An 18,256-nucleotide genomic window follows, 5' to 3' on the forward strand; every position below is an offset into this window, starting at 1 on the left:
CCTGACAGTTCCTACTGTTTCCCACCCTGCGACATATCAGTGCTTCTCCACCGGCTGCACACTTCCCGTCCCTTTAAATTCGTGACATAATCATCGCTGCAATGGCCTGCTCTGCTCATTATCTGTCCTCTGCATACCCAGAGGCTTCTGCTGCTGCGGAAACCTTCCCACAGCGCACTCATCTGGACGGAAGAGTCCCTATGTGCTGGACAGTGCCCCCGCCCCTCCCCTGTGACCCCTACCCAGTACAATACTCTGGCACATAACTGCTGGTTCCATTTGGACACTGAGAAGTAGAATCAAAGAGATCTAGGTGTGAAGCCAAGGTGAACCACTCTGATCGTACAAAATCCACGGGCCTACTGCAGCCTCAGTCTCTACATTGGGAAATGGTCACTGGAATTTCTGGAACGGTCCCCATTTCTTTTTCCCTCCTGTTCACCATTTCTTTACTTTTTTGTTCTACTTCAGGTGTACACTCCAAACCTTCAACTCAGTTTTTCACATCTATTATGCTCACAATCTTCAAGAGATCATCTTGTCTCTTGACTGTTTCTTCTTGAAAGCAACCTCTGTGGGAGAGCAACCCCACCCTCCGTCACCGGTACCCAGCAGCTGGGAACAGAGAGGGACGGGATCAGCAGGAGTCCACCGACTTCATCCAGTCCCCGATTTTCATTATGGAGTGCCCATGTTTTCCCTCAAGGGTGTCTGATGTCTCAAAGCCCAGAACCTGCCCCTTCGATCCCTCTAGAAAGTAACTGCGAGGACAAAACCAGCTATTCTGGTGCTCCGGTGAACCTGACTGCTGGCACTCACCCCTGGTGGGGTCCCCTCACACTGTGACGGGGCTTCATAATGACTATTAGCAAGCAGGACACACACCTGCTTGGAATGCCGACTCCTAGGCTCCACCTGCCATGCACAGTCGGGTGGCAGCTCAGAGCCCTGCTGCTGCAATACCAGTTCCTCGAGGAGTGCCACCCTGCCCTGCCGCTACAGCTGCACGGACGGCAGCAGGACCAACACAAGAACTTCCCAGCTGAGCGCGCACTAACCTATACAATCAAGAGCAAAGGTAATGGGTGCTTAAAGCCCCCAAGTCTTGAGTTCTCCGTCATGCAGCCACACCAAGGCAAAGGCTTCCCAACCACAGCTTCCCCACAGCTGACTGTGACAGCGTTTCAGACTCCAGACTGATTTCTAAGGCAGAGCTGGGGGGAGGGAGAGGAAGCCCAGTCACATGCTGAAGGGGAGGCCACTGGCGGCAGCGTGCTGGACAGCAAGGGTGCATTCCATACTTTAATGATTAGCTTTTTAAGTTTTATTAAAACATTTAGAACAAAAGTAATGTTACAGTTAAGTCAGTAAACGAGCACCAACAGAGAGGACTAAGGGCAAGACTGGGGTCCCACACTCATGCCTTCAGAGGCCAGGAAACGAATACCAAGATTAAAAGCCCCCAAACCCAAAGCCATTGCTGCTAAGGACATAGATGGCAGACTTCTTGAATGACAAAGGAAAGCATGTCAAGAGTTACGACGAGAAGTAGAGGGTATCACTGTGCTATCAGTAATGATAAATTGACATGATCAAGTTTGGAAAAAGATAACTGTTTTGAATCAGTGTTCAGCAGGGTGATGTATGCAAAGAGAATCTTTGCATGATGATCTGGACTCATCAGACATCCTGTGCTGTGTGTGGCTGGACAAGTTACTTAACTTCTCTGCACCTCTATTTCATCATCTACAAAGAGAAGGAAACACTTCAATTTGAATTAAGTCCTTCAATGTTCCTATTTCATTATAGCATCCTGTTGACATAAGCAAACCCTATTTTTTAATATCGCCCCATTTCTTACTTGAACCTGGAGATAGCAGTCTTTCTTCCTTTCAGATAGCTGTATTCCTTCAGGAAGAACTAAACTCCCTGAACAAGACTCAGACCCAAAGGCTTGGCTCTGGGTTGAGGGTCTGGATACTCCTTGTTTCTTAAAAAGTAAAGTCAAGATCTTCAAAGTACAAATTAGAACAGTTATTTTTAATCCAGAAGCAAGGCTCTGAAGGAGATCCCTAATAGGCATGTAAGAGAAGAAGGCACAAGAAAAGCCCATGTCTGTCTCTCTGGTTAGGTCCTGACTTCCATCAAATACTGCAGGCTATGAGGCTTCACAATGGCTTTTCAAAACTAGTGCTGAGGCAAACTCCTGTGGTCCCGACTACTCGGGAGGTTGAGGCAGGAGGATTACAACTTGGAGGCCAATCTAGACAAAGCAGTGAGACCATCTCAAAATAAAATAAAGAAGGCTGGGGGTATGGTTAGTGGTGGAGCATTTGCCTAGCAGGTGTGAGGCCCTGGTTCAGTCTCCAGTAACACACACACACACATACACACCAAAAAACAAACAAACAACTGACTTCAATGTAGCAAACTGATACACTAGAGAAAGCACTGTGGGGGCAGCATGGCCAGGGCCCGGGGCTCCTCTGCTGCACTCCTGTGATAGCCAACAACCCCAAACTCTTGTGAGTGACTCAGTGCTAAGAAAATAGATGAGTGCTTCACAGTTTCCCAATGGACAATTAGTTAGGAATGAAAAGAAATAATAAGAACGATTACTAACAGATAAATTTTAAAATGTTAACTAAAAGAGGAATATTGCAGAATATATGTATACAGTGTGGTACCATTTAAATAAAGATATGAACATCCAAAATAATGCTCATATCTGCACACAACTTCAAGCAATATTTAGTAGAAATAGAAACATAACAGGAAAGACAGATGCCAAGTCAGGTCCCGAGGACATGAAGGCCGGGCCAGCAGGCCGGGGAGCACGGCCCAGCCTCTGTTCAAGCCCTCTGCCCCTCACTCCCCCGCTCCTGCAGTCGCCCCACCTGCTTCATTTCACATCCTCACTTTCTAACATTCGAAAGATCAGGAAATTTCTCAGAAGAAATCCCAATTTTCCACCTTTTTCAAAGGGAAAGCAGAAGCTCTGGGTCAGATAAATGAGTAAGAAAGAGATGCCTGGGCTGGGGATGTGGCTCAAGCCGTAACGCGCTTGCCTGGCATGCGTGGGGTGCTGGGTATGATCCTCAGCACCACATAAAAAAAAATAAAATAAAGATGTTGTGTCCACCAAAAACTGAAAAATAAATATTAAAAAAATAATTCTCTCTCTCTCTTAAAAAAAAAAAAGAGAGATGACTGAAGGCCTAGTCAACCTTGGACACCCACAAACACTGCCTGGACTCCCAGCCACTTGGGACGAGGCTGAAGCAAGAGGATGGTGAGTTTGAAGCCAGCCTGGGAAACTAATCAAGACTGTCTAAAAACAAAAAGGGCTGGATGCAGCTCAAGGGGTAGAGTCCTTGCCTCGCATGCGTGAAGCTACAGATTCAATCTGCAGTACCAAAAAACCCTAAGCCCAGCTAGCTCTCTCATGGAGGCACCATCCCACACAGGCTCCTTCCTGGGGACTCTGCTCCTCACCAACAGGGAATTCCAACCTTGCAGCTGCCTAGACCAAGGAGCTGACCTCAGGCCTCTACTCCTTCCTCTTCTCTACCCATGCACAATTCTGCCAGCTCTGCTTCAAAGTGTATCACAGACCAACCAGTTTCCACCTTCCTGTCCCTTCTGGGTCTCTCAACTGGTTCCCCCAGTCTGCCCTCTGTCCCCCACCTACCCGGTCTCAGCCACCCTGTCTAGTCTCCACACACTGCCACACGCCCTGATGCACATCTGCACCAGGCTGTGCCACCCTCTCCTCCAAACCCTCCGATGCTTTACAGGGCCTTTAGCTCTGTCTACATGCCAGAGAGCCAAGGCCAGGCTTCCTTGGGCAGAGCTGGCTATGACTACACAGCAGGAATGTGTGTCCTTTGCTCTTATAACCACTGGCTGCTCCTCAGGGGCCTGGCCTGAAGAGGGAACAGGCACCACTTCTCCCAGGTACAGAGCACGTGTACATAGGGGACCCACACAACTCAAGTCTCAATAAATGCTACTCATCATTGTTTGGTGTTCTTATTACACAGAAAGAATTAGATTAAAAATGCTCGTGCCAACATACATGTTCAAGATCGGCTGTGAAAATGAGCTGTCACGAGACACCTTCTCTTGTACATGGCCTTGTAATGCACACAGACAACCCGTGCAAAACATGAAGGTGAGTTCTGCACTTCTAATGGCAAAAAGAAGTTCCCAATGGGCTCACCTGGATGGGAGAAGCCGAGCAAGTGAAGGCAGAGCCCTGCGCCCAGGGCATGGGTGCTCCACGAGGCCCTGTGAGCCCAGAGCCTGGTCTGTTGGCTGCAGCAGCAGCAGTGCTCTGACACTCCCGAGGTGAACTCAGTCACCCTGCACTTGGCGTTGGCCACCCCCAGACAGGACCACACTGCATTTCTAATCTTCTAGCCACCCCAAGTGCTGATGATGGGCCAGCTTCAATTAAATCTTAGGGGCCCAATAAAAACAGAACAGAAATAAAATTAATCATTAACAACAAAAGCAAGCAAACAACATAAAAAAGCCCTAACTTTGGGAGTAGGGAAAATAGAACCAGGTAAACTTGAGGAATTCAAAAAACAATGGCTGGGGCACACTTCAGAATTCTGTTTCATAGTTTTTTAAAGGGAGGAAGGCCTGGATTTATACAGCAATTTCAGGCATGAGCCATGCCCACTGATAAAAGCCATCAGACAGCTTGCATAACATCACTTAATAAAATCTATGCATCTGGCGGAGGGTTGGAGTTATCTATTATCAAGTCTCAGTACCATTCCTCTTTAACAGACCCCACTTCTAACCACAACCAAAGCAAATGCAAAGTGTGTTACAGAAAGTGAACACCCGGGAGACCTGCATGTTATTTGTTATTTGCATGTATAAATGAAAGGGGATTCGGCAAAGGCAGCTTTAGCGGGGACCCAAGGACTAGAGGTCCATCAAAGGTCAAGACCCCAGAGGAGTGACTCTTCAGCAAGAGCTTGGGGATACTCATAGGTGCTGCCAAACTCTCCTCCAAATACAAAAATGCATTTGACACCCCTGAGTTGCCATTCAGTTCTAGTGATGCCTCTCAGATATAAAATACTGAGCCAAGCAGGCCAAGAGGTGCACTAGAAAGTGGTGAACGACTCGCTACGAGACAAAGGGAGGCAGAGGCAGAGTCACACACATGGGGAGGTAGAGTGAGGCAGGCCAGCCATTTCCCTTAAATCCCGACACAGTGGGCAGTCTGCAGTACAGATGCAAGTGCGGTGGTCAACCACACACCAATACAGGGAGACAGGGTCCCGCCAAGCTGCCCAGGCAGACCTGGGACTTGTGGTCCTCCTGCCTCAGCTTCCTGAGCATGTCATGAGCATTTTAATCAACTGGATGATAAACACGGATTGCCAGTGGGTTTCAACTGTGATCAGCTGACAGTGACTGACTGAAGAGCGTACTAGGAAGAGCTCAGAGAGGGCATCTGGACTGAGCAGGCAAGCAGGGCACAGCCACGGCCCCTGCTGTCCTCAGTGTGTGGGAATCAGCCACAGCCACACACTATCACTCACGGGGCAGGGCAATAAGCTTCCTCTGTAGGTCCTCCTTGCTCCTTTCTTTGCACTGAAGCCAAGAGATTTGGAAAAGACAGCTAGGAGACACATTCATAAGTTGCCGCACCAATCCCTTCTATTGCTACAGAGTAAGTACAGTGTTCTTCTCTTTTTTCTTTTTTGTGGTGTTGAGGATTGAACCCAGGGCCTTGTGCGGCTGGGCAAGCACTCCACCCCTGAGCTATATCCCCAGCCTGCACATTCTTTTTATCGGATTTCAAAAGCCCTAAGAACAGTTTCCAGGGTCTATAAGTTGATGCACAAACAAGGTGTATGGCTCTGGGGCAGGGCCCTGATACTTGGGGCCTGTCTCCATTCATTCTATAAAGAGTCACGGAGACCTGGCCCATGCTCAGCACATTCACTTCCCCTGCCAACTCCAAATCCATCTGATAGGACTAAAAAGAATTATTAGGAAAAGCAATGGACTAATTCTTTTATAAAACGAGAAGGAAAGACCAAGATAGGATGATATGTTTTATTGCCGGGCAGAGGAGAACACGTCTCCTAAGCAATGACCCAAGGCAGCAAGGACCTTTGCAGGCCACTGTCCTTCCCTGCACGGTGTCCACCTCCTGTCAAGTTCTTCCCAGCATACAACATGCTCAGCTAGTATGAAGGAGACCCAGGCTCAACAAGCTGCAGAGAAGGGTGGTGACACACGTTCTCCCACTCCTCCTCCTCTCACAGCAGACTCCAGCCGCCTTGCTGCTCACTCAGCTCAACCAGTCATTTCTCCGCAGCCTTGGTCCAAAGGAAAAAGGAGATCTTTTCTCAGATTCAAGCTCCCAACCATGACTCAGCAGCTTTTTTGGACTTTGTTCAAAAAGCATTTACCTGAACTAACCTCTCACTTGCTGAAGATCGAGGCACTCTGGATCCTTTCAAAAGTGCCAGCTGGCTTATCAATCTACCCCCCGGGGTGTCATGAGGAAAACACATCTTGGGCAATTGCCTGAATGCACACCTCTCTGCAGGCTGCCCATCACCTGCAGACCCTGCTGAAGGGGGTGGCCCTCCACGCAGCCTGCCCCTCACCACAGTTCACAAAGTTAGGGGTGCTCAGAGGCTCTCTCTAGCTGAATGGTGTTGGGTGCTAGAGTTTGGCGGCCATGCTGGGCTGGGGCTGGAATGGCCATCCTTCACCATGTGTGCGCCAGAATTCAGAAATGGGAAATGACCCGGGAGCGGGGAGAGAGCAGGCTCTGTGTAGGAATAGGGTCATGATACAGTGGTCTTCTATTCTTCCCCCTCTTGCAGCAGATTTCAGCTGCCCTGTTGCTCATTCAGCTTAACCACAGTCATTTCTCAGCAACACTGGTCCAAAGGAGAATGGCAAATAAGACCATGGCTATTAGAGAAAGTGACTTTATCTGCCACTCAGAGCGTCCGTTGTAGATCCCTCCTTAGCCCAGTACTGTCAGCCCTTGGTTATAGTGTGGTACCCCTGCATCCTTTATGTATATTCCTTTTTCCCCCTTAAACTAGATCAACCATGTTCCTACTTGTAGTAACGAAATGGTGCCCAATTAAGCCATACAAGCAATACTTCCAAAGTCCTATCCAATCATGTATAAAGTAGCAGTTTTGGACAATTCAGAAGTTTAAAAAAAAAAAAAAAAAGTAGGGATAAAGGAGAGGAAAATAGTTGGGAAGAAAAAAGGGATCTGATGGAGGGGAGGCTCTTAAAAAATTGAGACTAGATTCAGTTCAGGAGACATTCAGTAACTTCCACAGGCAGCACACACTGTGCTGGGCACCAGGGAGTAAAAACCACACAACGCACAGTCCTTGCCCACAAGCGGCACAGCCTGGCAGGGGCAATGAGGACGCCAGGGCTGCGACACCCAAGGCACACACAGGTGCTGTGAGCCCTGAGCTGGAAGGACGGGCCTCCAAGGACACCTCTGCGTTGGACAGGAACACGGGTCAACACTGAGCAGCGAGGCGCCCAGAGGCATGTGCACTGTGTAACAGGCCAACAGATGACAGGGAGCAAAGCTGGCTCTCCTGGAAGGACACCCAGACCACCTGGCTCCAAGAGGAAGTGTCCAGAGATGGGAATCCCTCAATTTCATCTGGTACCTTAAGAGGTACTGAAACCACCTTATCTCGAACAGCACAGTCAAAGTAAAACTACTTTTTAAGAAGTTCTTATCTCAGAGATAACATCCTAGAGTAGGTAATAAAATAAGAATTCATAATATTAATTTAAATAAATGATCATATTTTAGAGTTATTTTATATCAGGATGCTAAAAGGTCTGAGAAATATTTTATATAAAGTACTAAAAGAAGAATTTTTAAAAATCTTATAATGTTTTCTAAAAAACAAAGAAAAAATATAAATCATAAGCAAAAACAGTACTCTTACAGTGTTAGAACTGCAATCTTACTTCTAGGAGTATATCCAGAAATAATGAAAATCATGGATAAAACCACCCATGCGGGCTGCGGCTGGGGCTGTAGCTCAGCAGTAGAGCACTTGCCCAGCATGTGTGGGTTTGATTTTTAGCACCATATATAAATACATAAATTAAATAATGGTCCACCGACAACTAAATATTTGTGTATATATATATATAAAAACCACACATGCAAAATGCTAGAAAGCATAACCAAAAAACCAAGAGTAGGCTAAATATCTAATGAGATGATTATGTTAGACTGCTGAAAGAATATTTTTTGGGAAATAAATTTAGACACTAAAAAAAGTAAAGACTATGTAATAACAGGACTAACTATATGATTTTAAATTGGAAAAAGTGGAAATTTTTGTATATATGCTAATTAGAGCAGTATATACAAAATGATATATTTTACAAACAAAGCGTGAGAACTTCCATAAAGAATGATAATGCTGTTTGTCCTTTTTAAAGCTGGACATGTGATTCTGATTTTCATCTTTGTTTAAAAATTACCAGTTATGCATAATGTTTAAGATGAGTTGGAAAAATAAAAGAAGAAGAAGAATGATAATGCTCACATTACAGTGGGAAGATAACGAGTGATTCATTTTTCTGAGTTTTCTGGGTCAAGTTGTTGTATTTGTCAACTTTTCCAATGTTTCTCTGTGTTTGAAATAAAATGTAAACTCACTTCATCAGAAGCAGATCGAAGACACTGGACAGCAGCCTGTTTCTTCATCTCCTCCAGCGTCAGATCAGAGCACTTCTTCTTACTCTTCCCCCATTTCTTAGGAGCTCCTTTTTCCCAGCCCAGGAAGATGTCATTCTCCTACAAGAAGAAGGCACCCAGTTAAGGGACCAAGACTAAACAAGCCTCAAGAACCACTCCACCTCCTGACACATGCCTCCCAACAGGACTCACTCACAAATGAGACCCTGATGACCAGGAGGCCACAGAACACTGCCAATCAGGACACTGTGGCATAACCCAGGTGGTACTGCCACATAGGTGGCTTAGGGCTTACTGTTTATCAACTTACCAAGCCTGACCACCTACGTTTGTACATGCCAAGAAACAACCCTAATGTTTGTGTGTAAAGAAAATATAAATTTCAGCATAATTTCTAAATTATAAACAAAATTAAATGGCCTTTTATAATTCCTACTCTTTGATATGGGACTTCAGGTTATTATTAGATTTTAAAACTTAAAAAATGATTCAACCGGGCTGGGGATGTGGCTCAAGCGGTAGCGCGCTCGCCTGGCATGCAAGCGGCCCGGGTTCGATCCTCAGCACCACATACAAACAAAGATGTTGTGTCCGCCGAAAACTAAAAAAAATAAATAAATATTTAAAAAAAAAAAACCTCTCTCTCTCTCTCTCTCTCCCCCTTCTATCTTAAAAAAAAAAAAAAATGATTCAACCCATATATCTATATCTTATAGTCTAAATAATCAACAGGTAAAAAATATTATAATTAGGATTCTGTTTTTTCTTGCTTATATGAGCCGATTATAAAAATCTAAAGAAAATTTCAAAAAGCAGCAAAAAGGAAAAGAAAGAAATCACCTGTGATCCTAACCTCAGTCAAAACTAAATCAATTAACTATGCTTCATTCAGTCTTTTTTATATGTTTTAAAAAAACATGCATGAACTCATACAACTTGTATAATTCTGCATCTGACTTCCTGCACAGCAAACCTTACCCTGTGTTGGTGTAGTTGAATATTTCAAGATGTAGGTTCCTAGGATTGTCCCAGACGGAGACTAAGGAAGACATTTTATTGCTTTGTTATTTTATTTATTTATTTTTGCCTTTTAAGCCTTTCACTTGAAAATTATGGTGAAAACCAGTGGAGAAAGATGTTGAAAGATGGGGAGGGAGAGGGAGGGAGGGGGAGGGAGGGAGGGAGGGAGGGAGGGGGGGAGAGAGAGAGAGAGAGGGAGAGAGAGGGAGAGAGAGAGAGAGAGGGAGGGAGAGGGAGGGAAAGAGAGGGAGGAAGGGGGAGGGAGAGAGAGGGAGGAAGGGGGAGGGAGAGAGAGAGAGAGAGAAGAAAAGAAAAGAAAAGAAAGATGTTGAAGGAAAGAGAGAGAGAGAGAGAAAGGGACAGACAGACCAGACAGAAAGGCAATGGAAAGCCACAACCTGGAAGAGGCCCTGGGGGCAGGAGGCCCTGGGGAAAGAGCCAGGCGAGTGCAGAGATGGAAGAGGAGGCAAGGAAGAGGAGGCAAGGTACCACAACAGCGTGCTTAAAGATCTTCTAAGATCAAATCACACCCCACCAACCGCCTAGCCCCATTTTTCCTTCAATCCAATCTATGAAGTCCAATTTATGCTACGAGGAAGACAGAGAAAGAGCTTCCCCTGTACTCATCATGAACAGCATGCTTTGTAAGCAGGTTTTGGGGCATGGATTCAGAGCTCATGAACTTGAAAAACATATTCTTTGGCTGAAAGGTTTTATTTCCTTTTTCCCAGGAAAAATATGGTTTAGGCCAAACAAGAACGCTTGGTGTTTCCACTCATTGAACATAAGTTTACTAGCTGGACCACATCTGGGCCTGCTGCTCCTCGGCAACAATTCCTCCTAGAGGCAGAGCTCCTCCTGTACAGGAGCGCACAGAACCCGAACAATGTCCACACACAGCTTCTTAAAGGCAGAGAAAGGTGTAACTTCCCGTCGTTCATAATATATAAAAGAACAAACACAGGAAAATTATATGTAAATTATTGAAAACACCACTCATTTTGTCTGGCCTGCTATGCCTGGCTTCTCCTTACTGAATACTTACAAACATATTTCTCTATTGTTGTATATCATAACTCAACACCGGTAAGGAACACTCACTAATCCTAGCACACTTGTGTTATAAATACAAATAGACTTTCAGAATTCTGATGGGCATGCTGTCCTTTTGGAGCTCAGTTTGTCAATACATATCAAGCACCTTAAACATGTACATGTACATGTAATTTTGATCCAATAAGTCTACTTCTAGGAATTTATCCTAGAGAAATAATCACTAAGTGTGCAAATATTTAGCTATAATGATGTTGACTGTACTGCTGTCAATAATGGCAAACATGCAGAGACAACCTAAGTGCCAAATGACAGGGCATGGTTAAATAAGTCATGATTCATCCAGTGGTATTACAGACACTAAAATGGAATTATGAAGTGTATTTATTGAAACAGAAAGCTACTGACAATGTAAGAGAAGTAATCTATACAACAATATAATCTCATTTTTGGTTAAAAACACACACACTTATGTGCATTAAAATGTCTGAGAAAATGTCATGAGATTACCAAGGAGCTTTTCTCTTGGTGAGGGTAGGCCATTCAGCGCACTCTCTCTCGCTCTCTCTCTCTCTCCCCCCCTCCCTCCTTCCCTCCCTCCCTCCCTCTCTTTTGGGTGCTGGGGATTGAACCCTGGTGTGCTCTACCACTGAGCCACACACACCTTATTCTTTTTGAGACAGGGTCTTGTTAAGTTGCTTAGGCTAGTCTTGAAATTGTAATCCTCCTGCCTCAGCCTTCAGAGTCACTGGGATTATAGATAAGCACTACTATATCTGGCCAAATTTTTATTTCCCAAATTTTTTAAAAAATAGAGTCATATGCTCTATTTTTTTTAAGAGAGAGAGAGAATTTTTTAAATATTTTTTTTTCAGTAGACACAACATCTTTATTTTAATTTTATGTGGTGCTGAGGATCGAACCCAGCGCCCCGCACATGCCAGGCGAGCACGTTACCACTTGAGCCACATCCCCAGCCCCGAGTCATATGCTCTTAATGGTCAAAAAGGTTTACTGTTGTCTTAAATAGAAAACTGCTAAGACAAAAGAAAAGAGAAGCACTCCTTCAGATTTTCACCGTAACAGGTATCTGGCATTACTACATTCATTTCCTGTCTGGGGACCCTTTGTTTACACTTGGAAACATTCGCCCATTCACCCAGAAACCAGGTAAGAGTCAGGTAAAGTCCAACAATGAATACGACTTGCCAGAGGCAGAGTCTAATGGGAAAAAGACAGACATGCCAACAGGTACAGTGTGACTGCGGCTGCAGCAATCACAGCCCTCCGCACAACCGCTGAGGAAATAAATGCCTCAGCGCTGTGGCCTCCTCTTGGCCTTGGTGCTGGCACAGGCTTCCTGTGGGAGGAAGGTCACTAACTGCAATTGCTGTTGCTAATGTTTCCCCCACCTCTTTTGTGTGACAAATTTATTTGGAGTTCAACAATTTCCTTAGTTTTCCATCCACTTCCCCTCTTCTAACATGCACAGTCTCAAAGAAAGAGAAGTTTGGGCTAACAAAGTGGTGAGTGGGAACCCAAGCAGAACTCTGAAACAGTGTGCTAACGCAGGACCAGCAGGCTCTTTCTGTAAGCACTGCAGGTACCTCAAGGCCAATGTGGTAGGGAAGGACATACAGGAGAAGAAGGAGAAGGAGAGGAGGAAGAGGAGGAGGAGGAGAAAGAAAAAGAAAGAAAGAAAGAAAAAGAGAAAAAGAAAGAGAGAAAGAATCAACATAAGTTCCAGAAATTTATAAAAATTTAACTCTTTCCCACTCTGTGTTATATGGCTCTAATGACAAGAAGAACGCAATTCTTTCTGGGGGAGATGATGTCATCTGATAGAAGGGGTTCCAAGCCTGGGGAGGTGACACAGAAGCAGGAGGACTGCCTGAGCTCAGTGGTTCAAGGCCAGTCTGGGCAACATGGTGGCACAATGCCTCAACAAAACAATCTACCAATATTCAACTTTTAATACTAACTTTTTTCTTTCCAACTTTTTAGTTGTTGTGGTGTTAGGAGTAAAGTAAAATACACATGAATGTGCTACCTCGGCCATTTTTAAGTGTATGTTTTAGTGTGAATACTGATGTTTAACACTTTTGTGAACCTATATCATAAAATTGACTTTGGGGGAGGGTGCTAGAGAAGCAACTGGAAACCACTGATGTGTCCCCTGTCTGCAGTCCTGCCTATTCTGGAAGTTTCAAACCAATGCTGAGAATGGTGCTCTGAAGGTCTGTGAATGCTATAGCCTGTATCAGAACTTCATTCTCACTCAGGAGCAAATGATACTCAACTGTAGGATGGACTCTGTCTTGTTTGTTCATTCATCTGCTGATGGACATCTGAGTTTTTTCCACCTGTGGATATTATGAATTACACTGCTATGAAGACTCAAGGAACATTTTTGTACGGACATGTATTTTCAATCCTCTTGAGTACACACCTAGGAGAGTTGCTGGGTCATACTTTGATTCTATGTTAACCTTTTGAAGAACTGCCAGGCTATTTTCCAAAGCAACTGTTTTTACAATCACTCCAGCAATTTATGGGGGTTCCAAGTTTTCCACATCTGTGAAGAGATTTGTGACTGACTGGGTTTTTTCAGCCATCCTGATGGATATGAAAGAGAAGAGCATCACAGTTTTGATGTCCTTACCAACAAATGACACTGGGAACTTTCCACGTGCCTAATGGCCAATTGTATATCTTTTTGGACAAGCTGAGTTTTCTTTCCATTGTTGAGTTGTAGAGTTCTTATCAATATGGATACATGTGCCTTATCAGACATATGTCCTACGAAAATTCTGTGCCATTCTGTGGGTTTTTTCTCACTTTTTTGATGCTACCCTTTTAAAGCACAAACTTTTTAATTCCAATAAAGTTGCATTTATTACATCTTCTTTAGTTGCTTGTGCTTCCAGTGTTGCAGAAATTACTGGCCAAGCCAAGTTATGAAGATGCATTCCTATGTTTTCTTCTAAGAATTTTAGTTTCAGTTCTTACATTCAAGTCTGTATTCCATTTTGAGTACATTTCTGCATGTGGCCTTCCTTCATTATATTGTACTCCCACAGGTCCTCAACTGAACAGGTTAATAGATACTGAGATAGAGAAATGTCCTTTGCATTGTCTTAGGTGTGCAAAGCACTGCTAAACTGCAGTTTGAACTCGGACAATAGAATCATTGTAAATTTGTATAGGAACAGACATTTTGGTTCACGTTTTAACTTCTGACAATATTAGACTATACAAAGCACCTTGCTATTATTTATGAATCAAACAATTCCTTGTTAAAATGACTTTACCACATTTTAATTTTATATAAAAGTACTATTTCACCATGCAAATTTTAGGTGGAATTCAGTAAGAAACCTCTAATCTGTAGTAAAAGCTGCATGAACAATAGCATGCCACATGCATTTTATGGGCATTTCTTTTGACAGCTTTCTCATTCTGTTTTTCTTCTGGATTCATGTTAATTAATATAACATAACTTATTAGCCAAAATTCAACTGCAGAACTGTACAATCAGATTTTAAGAGAGCATACTATAAAAAGATCCAAGATATTTCTATTTTATTTGTTATCTTTTCAGTTTGCTGTGCTGTTCTGAAAGTCAACTGACACGTGCCCAGGTCACTTTAAAAATGGAGTAAAATCAAATATAGTTTTCTAAATTCCTAGTCTTGAAAACAAAAACACAATTATTAAATACCAAAAGCAGATGTGGCAAAAAAAACTTCCCAGCGTGAGAATCTATTTATTACCAGGTACATTTTGGACACTATTGTGAGGTAATATAAGGCTGGAGTTTTGACTGACTTCCTCATGCTGTCTTCTATCAAAAAGGAGACAGGGGACTGGAGGAGGAAAAAGAACACAACATTCTAAAATACAGCTGGTATCATGACGTCTGCTGTTAGCTGCAGAGCACCCAGCCCCCTGCCTCCCACACCTTCCTGCTAACAGCCTTCAGGAGAACAGAGCCCTGGTGGCCTGAATGGGACTTGGCCACCCCCACCGGCAGGCCCCAATTGGTCAAGTGCAAATCAGTAGGTTGCGTCCCTTCTCAGCCACAGGGTAGATGCGAGAGGCAGGAGAACAGTCAGAAAGAAGCACTTGCTGGTTTCCAAGGAAGATGTGTGAGACTGTGATGCTAGAAACACATGCACTGTCACTACCCTCTTACCCACAGGATCTGGTTCAAAACCAAGCTGTAAGAAGGCAGACTGGGCCAGTATAGAAGCCCCAATGACCAGTGAGGGCTCCATCAAGTCAGGCAGGAGAGTCCTTCTGAACTTTCAGTCATGAGGACATTTTCCCTCAAGTCAATTCAGGCCAAATTTTTGGTAGCTTGTGAATAATGAAAAATACGGTCAGAATTTGAGGAAAGGACTCAGCAATAAATCAACACATCTCACTGCTCAAAACCATTTGCCTCTAAAAAACAAGAAGTTCCAATCACACAAGCATAATTTGAGGTTAATCACACTTATCCCTTCTCTTTTCCTGCTAGGTCTTCAGCCCCAATCCCTATGCCCACACTGCGCATCTGCCCCTACTGGCTCTTCCTGCTCAAGCCCCACCCATGCTTTCCCCTGCTCACCTCTGGCCTCACAGAGCCCCTTCTGTTTCTGTGGCCTTATATACACAATTCCTCTCCCCTTCCTTTATGATGGTTCTTCTACCTTTATCTCCTCCAGGACTCCTACTGTGACTGCCCCCACGCACTGCCAACACAGGATGAGTGAGCTGTCAACTGCAGCTGTTCCTCAGGAACTATTCCTATCTGTCTCTATACTCCTGATGCCTGACAGAATCAGGCAAGCCCTGAGCCTTCACATTTGAATAAAAAAAGCAAAATGGGGAATTTTAAAAATATTTGCATTCAAAACTTCTTTGTCCCATGAAAAGATTCAACACAAAAAAATTTTAATATGATACCCTGGGCAATATGTGGATGAGTTTGTGCACATACCATCAATATTAATTCCTAATGATTATTTTCATATTCCTTATGCATAAAACTTTTGTACATTTTGCTCATGCAAAATAATTCTAAACCTCGGGGTTGGGATTATGGCTCAGTGGTAGAGTGCTTGCCTCACATGCGTGAGGCACTGGGTTCGATAGTCAGCACCACATAAAAATAAAGTTATTGTGTCCACCTATAACTAAAAAATAAATATTTTTAAAAAAGAAATCATCACTTCTCATTACTTAAAAAAAATAATTCTAAACCTAATGGGAAGTGGTTTTTTTAAAAAATATTTTTAGTTGTAGATGGACACAATACCTCTATTTTATTTATTTATTTTTATGTGGTGCTGAGGCTTGAACCCAGTGCCTCACATGTGCTAGGCAAGCGCTCTAGCACTGAGCCCCAGCCCCAGCCCCAGCCCCAACCCCAGCCCTAGCCCCAGCCCCAGGAAGCTGATTGTATTATTCAAAATCGTTCCTCAGAGTTTCAGCGGGGAAGTCTCTTGTTTTATTTATTTTAGAAATATCAACTCATAAACTGCAAAAAACATACTTTAGCCATAATCAACCTTTATAATAATTTTGAAACGGACTAAAGAATTTTGACATACAGATTTCTTGGTTAATTTTATTATAAAAATATTAATAAAGTTAAATATGTAGAAGTTAAAAGGTAGCTCAAAAAAAGAAAAAGTCAGTTCCACCCCATTGTCAACCCCCAAAAGTAACTATGGTTAATAACTGGCACACAACTAGATGCTTTTAATGCTGAATCTGTCCTAGACACTAGAGTATACACAATGTCAATGCAGGGTATCCGCACCAGGCTGCTCTCAGACCTAGAGCACCCCAGCAACCTCAGACACCTTCTCTGTCTGAGTCGTGTTTGTGAACCTTCATACTTAATAGCTTGGGAAAATCTCTTAGATTGGAAATAATTTTCCTCAAATCTGAAAGTCACTGCTCCACTCCATTCTCAGAAGTAACATCAGAAATCAGAAGTCCCAATTCTTTGAGGCCTGTTTTTTCTACCTGCAGGCTCCTCTTTGTCCTTGGTGGTCTAAAATGTCAAAGCCACATGCCTGGGTGGAGAGGAAGGTCCTGTACCAAGAGGAAAAGTAATGCTCCTCTTGACTAGTGATGGTGTGTGACTTCCCCAGAAGCAGCAAAGTTGCCTGTATTATTCAAGGTCATGGCCCCTAATCCACATAAGGGGTCTGTCAGCAACCCCAGCTGGGCCCAGCCTTCCAGCACCTCTCTGATGTGACAAATGTATCAGCAATGCCACCTTAAGCCCTCCAGAACAGCTCATCTACCAGCCGACAGCAGTGAGTAACTTTAGGTAAAGCTACAAAGAGTAGAAGAATCATCTGACTGAGCCCTGCCCAAATTCCTGACTGACTCATAAAATCTGTCAGGTTTATAATAGAGGATTTTAATCATTTAGCTAATAAGTTTTGGATTTTTTTTTTTTTGGTGTGGGGGGTTACTGGGGATTGAACCCAGGGCTGCTTTAACACTGAGCCACACCCCCAGCCCTTTTTATTTTTCATTTTGAGGGTCTTGCTAAGTTGCTGAGGCTAGCTTTGAACTTGCAATACTCCAGCCTCCACCTAATTCTCCAGATTATAGGCCTACACCACCACGCTTATTAAGTTTCAGGCAGTATATTATGCAACAGACTCTAATATAAATATAAATATACATATATGTGTGTGTGTATGTATATATATATGTGTGTGTATATATATATATTTCTTTTCTACTAAAACTTTTTGCTTTAAACTCAAGAGAAAGTCCCCTAATCCTCCTACTACAACTCTGGGTGAACAAATCCAGATTCATTCTATCTGCATTTTACTTTAGCTTCTTAAAAATTTATTATTTTTTAACCTGATAATTATTTCACAAAGAAATAATAATAATTGCTACCAGAATCTTTACTTCTCAGTTTGGGGGGGGGGGCAGGGACAAAACACCTTTTAAAAAGACCCAACTATGTCAAAGGTAGCAATTATATCCAGAAATGCAACAGGCCCATGTTTGCTGAATCCATAACTAGGATACATGCAAGGCCAAATATTTCAAATTGAGATTATTCTGGAAAATGTTTGAAATACACTATCAGGAGCTTAAGCCTACTTTAATAAATGTATTTGCCCAGCAGCTTAAAGATGGGTAGTTAATAGAGGAAAAGCCACTTGCTGGGGAGATGAAAGGTCCTGCTCTAACTGTAGAATCAGTGCCTAGAATGATGCCTAGCACCTATAGCAGCTCAATAAACACGCAGAGAACAAGCCTCCTCTAGCCCTCAACAGTGCCACTTGACCTGCTGCACAGGACACGCATCACAGCAGTGCAGAGACAGGCACAAAGACGCTGCCCTGCCCCAGTCAGGAAGTAAAGAAGGTGGCACCAGAAGGCAGGTCTTCAGCTCCACAGCCCATGTTC

The 18,256-nt window shown here is 43.6% G+C and overlaps 1 protein-coding gene across 9 annotated transcripts in view; it reads right to left on the reverse strand.

The window, feature by feature from the left end:
• Kiaa0232 (KIAA0232 ortholog) overlaps positions 1–18,256 on the reverse strand; it is an 80,796-nt gene that overhangs the window by 26,587 nt on the left and 35,953 nt on the right. For 8 of the 9 annotated variants that reach the window (XM_071614126.1, XM_071614127.1, XM_071614122.1 and 5 more), the window contains one exon: positions 8,708–8,845. In XM_071614126.1, coding sequence (XP_071470227.1) covers positions 8,708–8,845 — 138 coding nt within the window. Of the gene's footprint in view, positions 1–8,707; positions 8,846–13,119; positions 13,173–18,256 lie in introns of those variants that run through there. The other variant, XM_071614129.1, reaches the window with a different exon arrangement.

The sequence above is a fragment of the Marmota flaviventris genome, chromosome 7 (assembly GCF_047511675.1).
Source record: "Marmota flaviventris isolate mMarFla1 chromosome 7, mMarFla1.hap1, whole genome shotgun sequence".
In the NCBI taxonomy this organism is placed as follows: domain Eukaryota; kingdom Metazoa; phylum Chordata; class Mammalia; order Rodentia; family Sciuridae; genus Marmota; species Marmota flaviventris.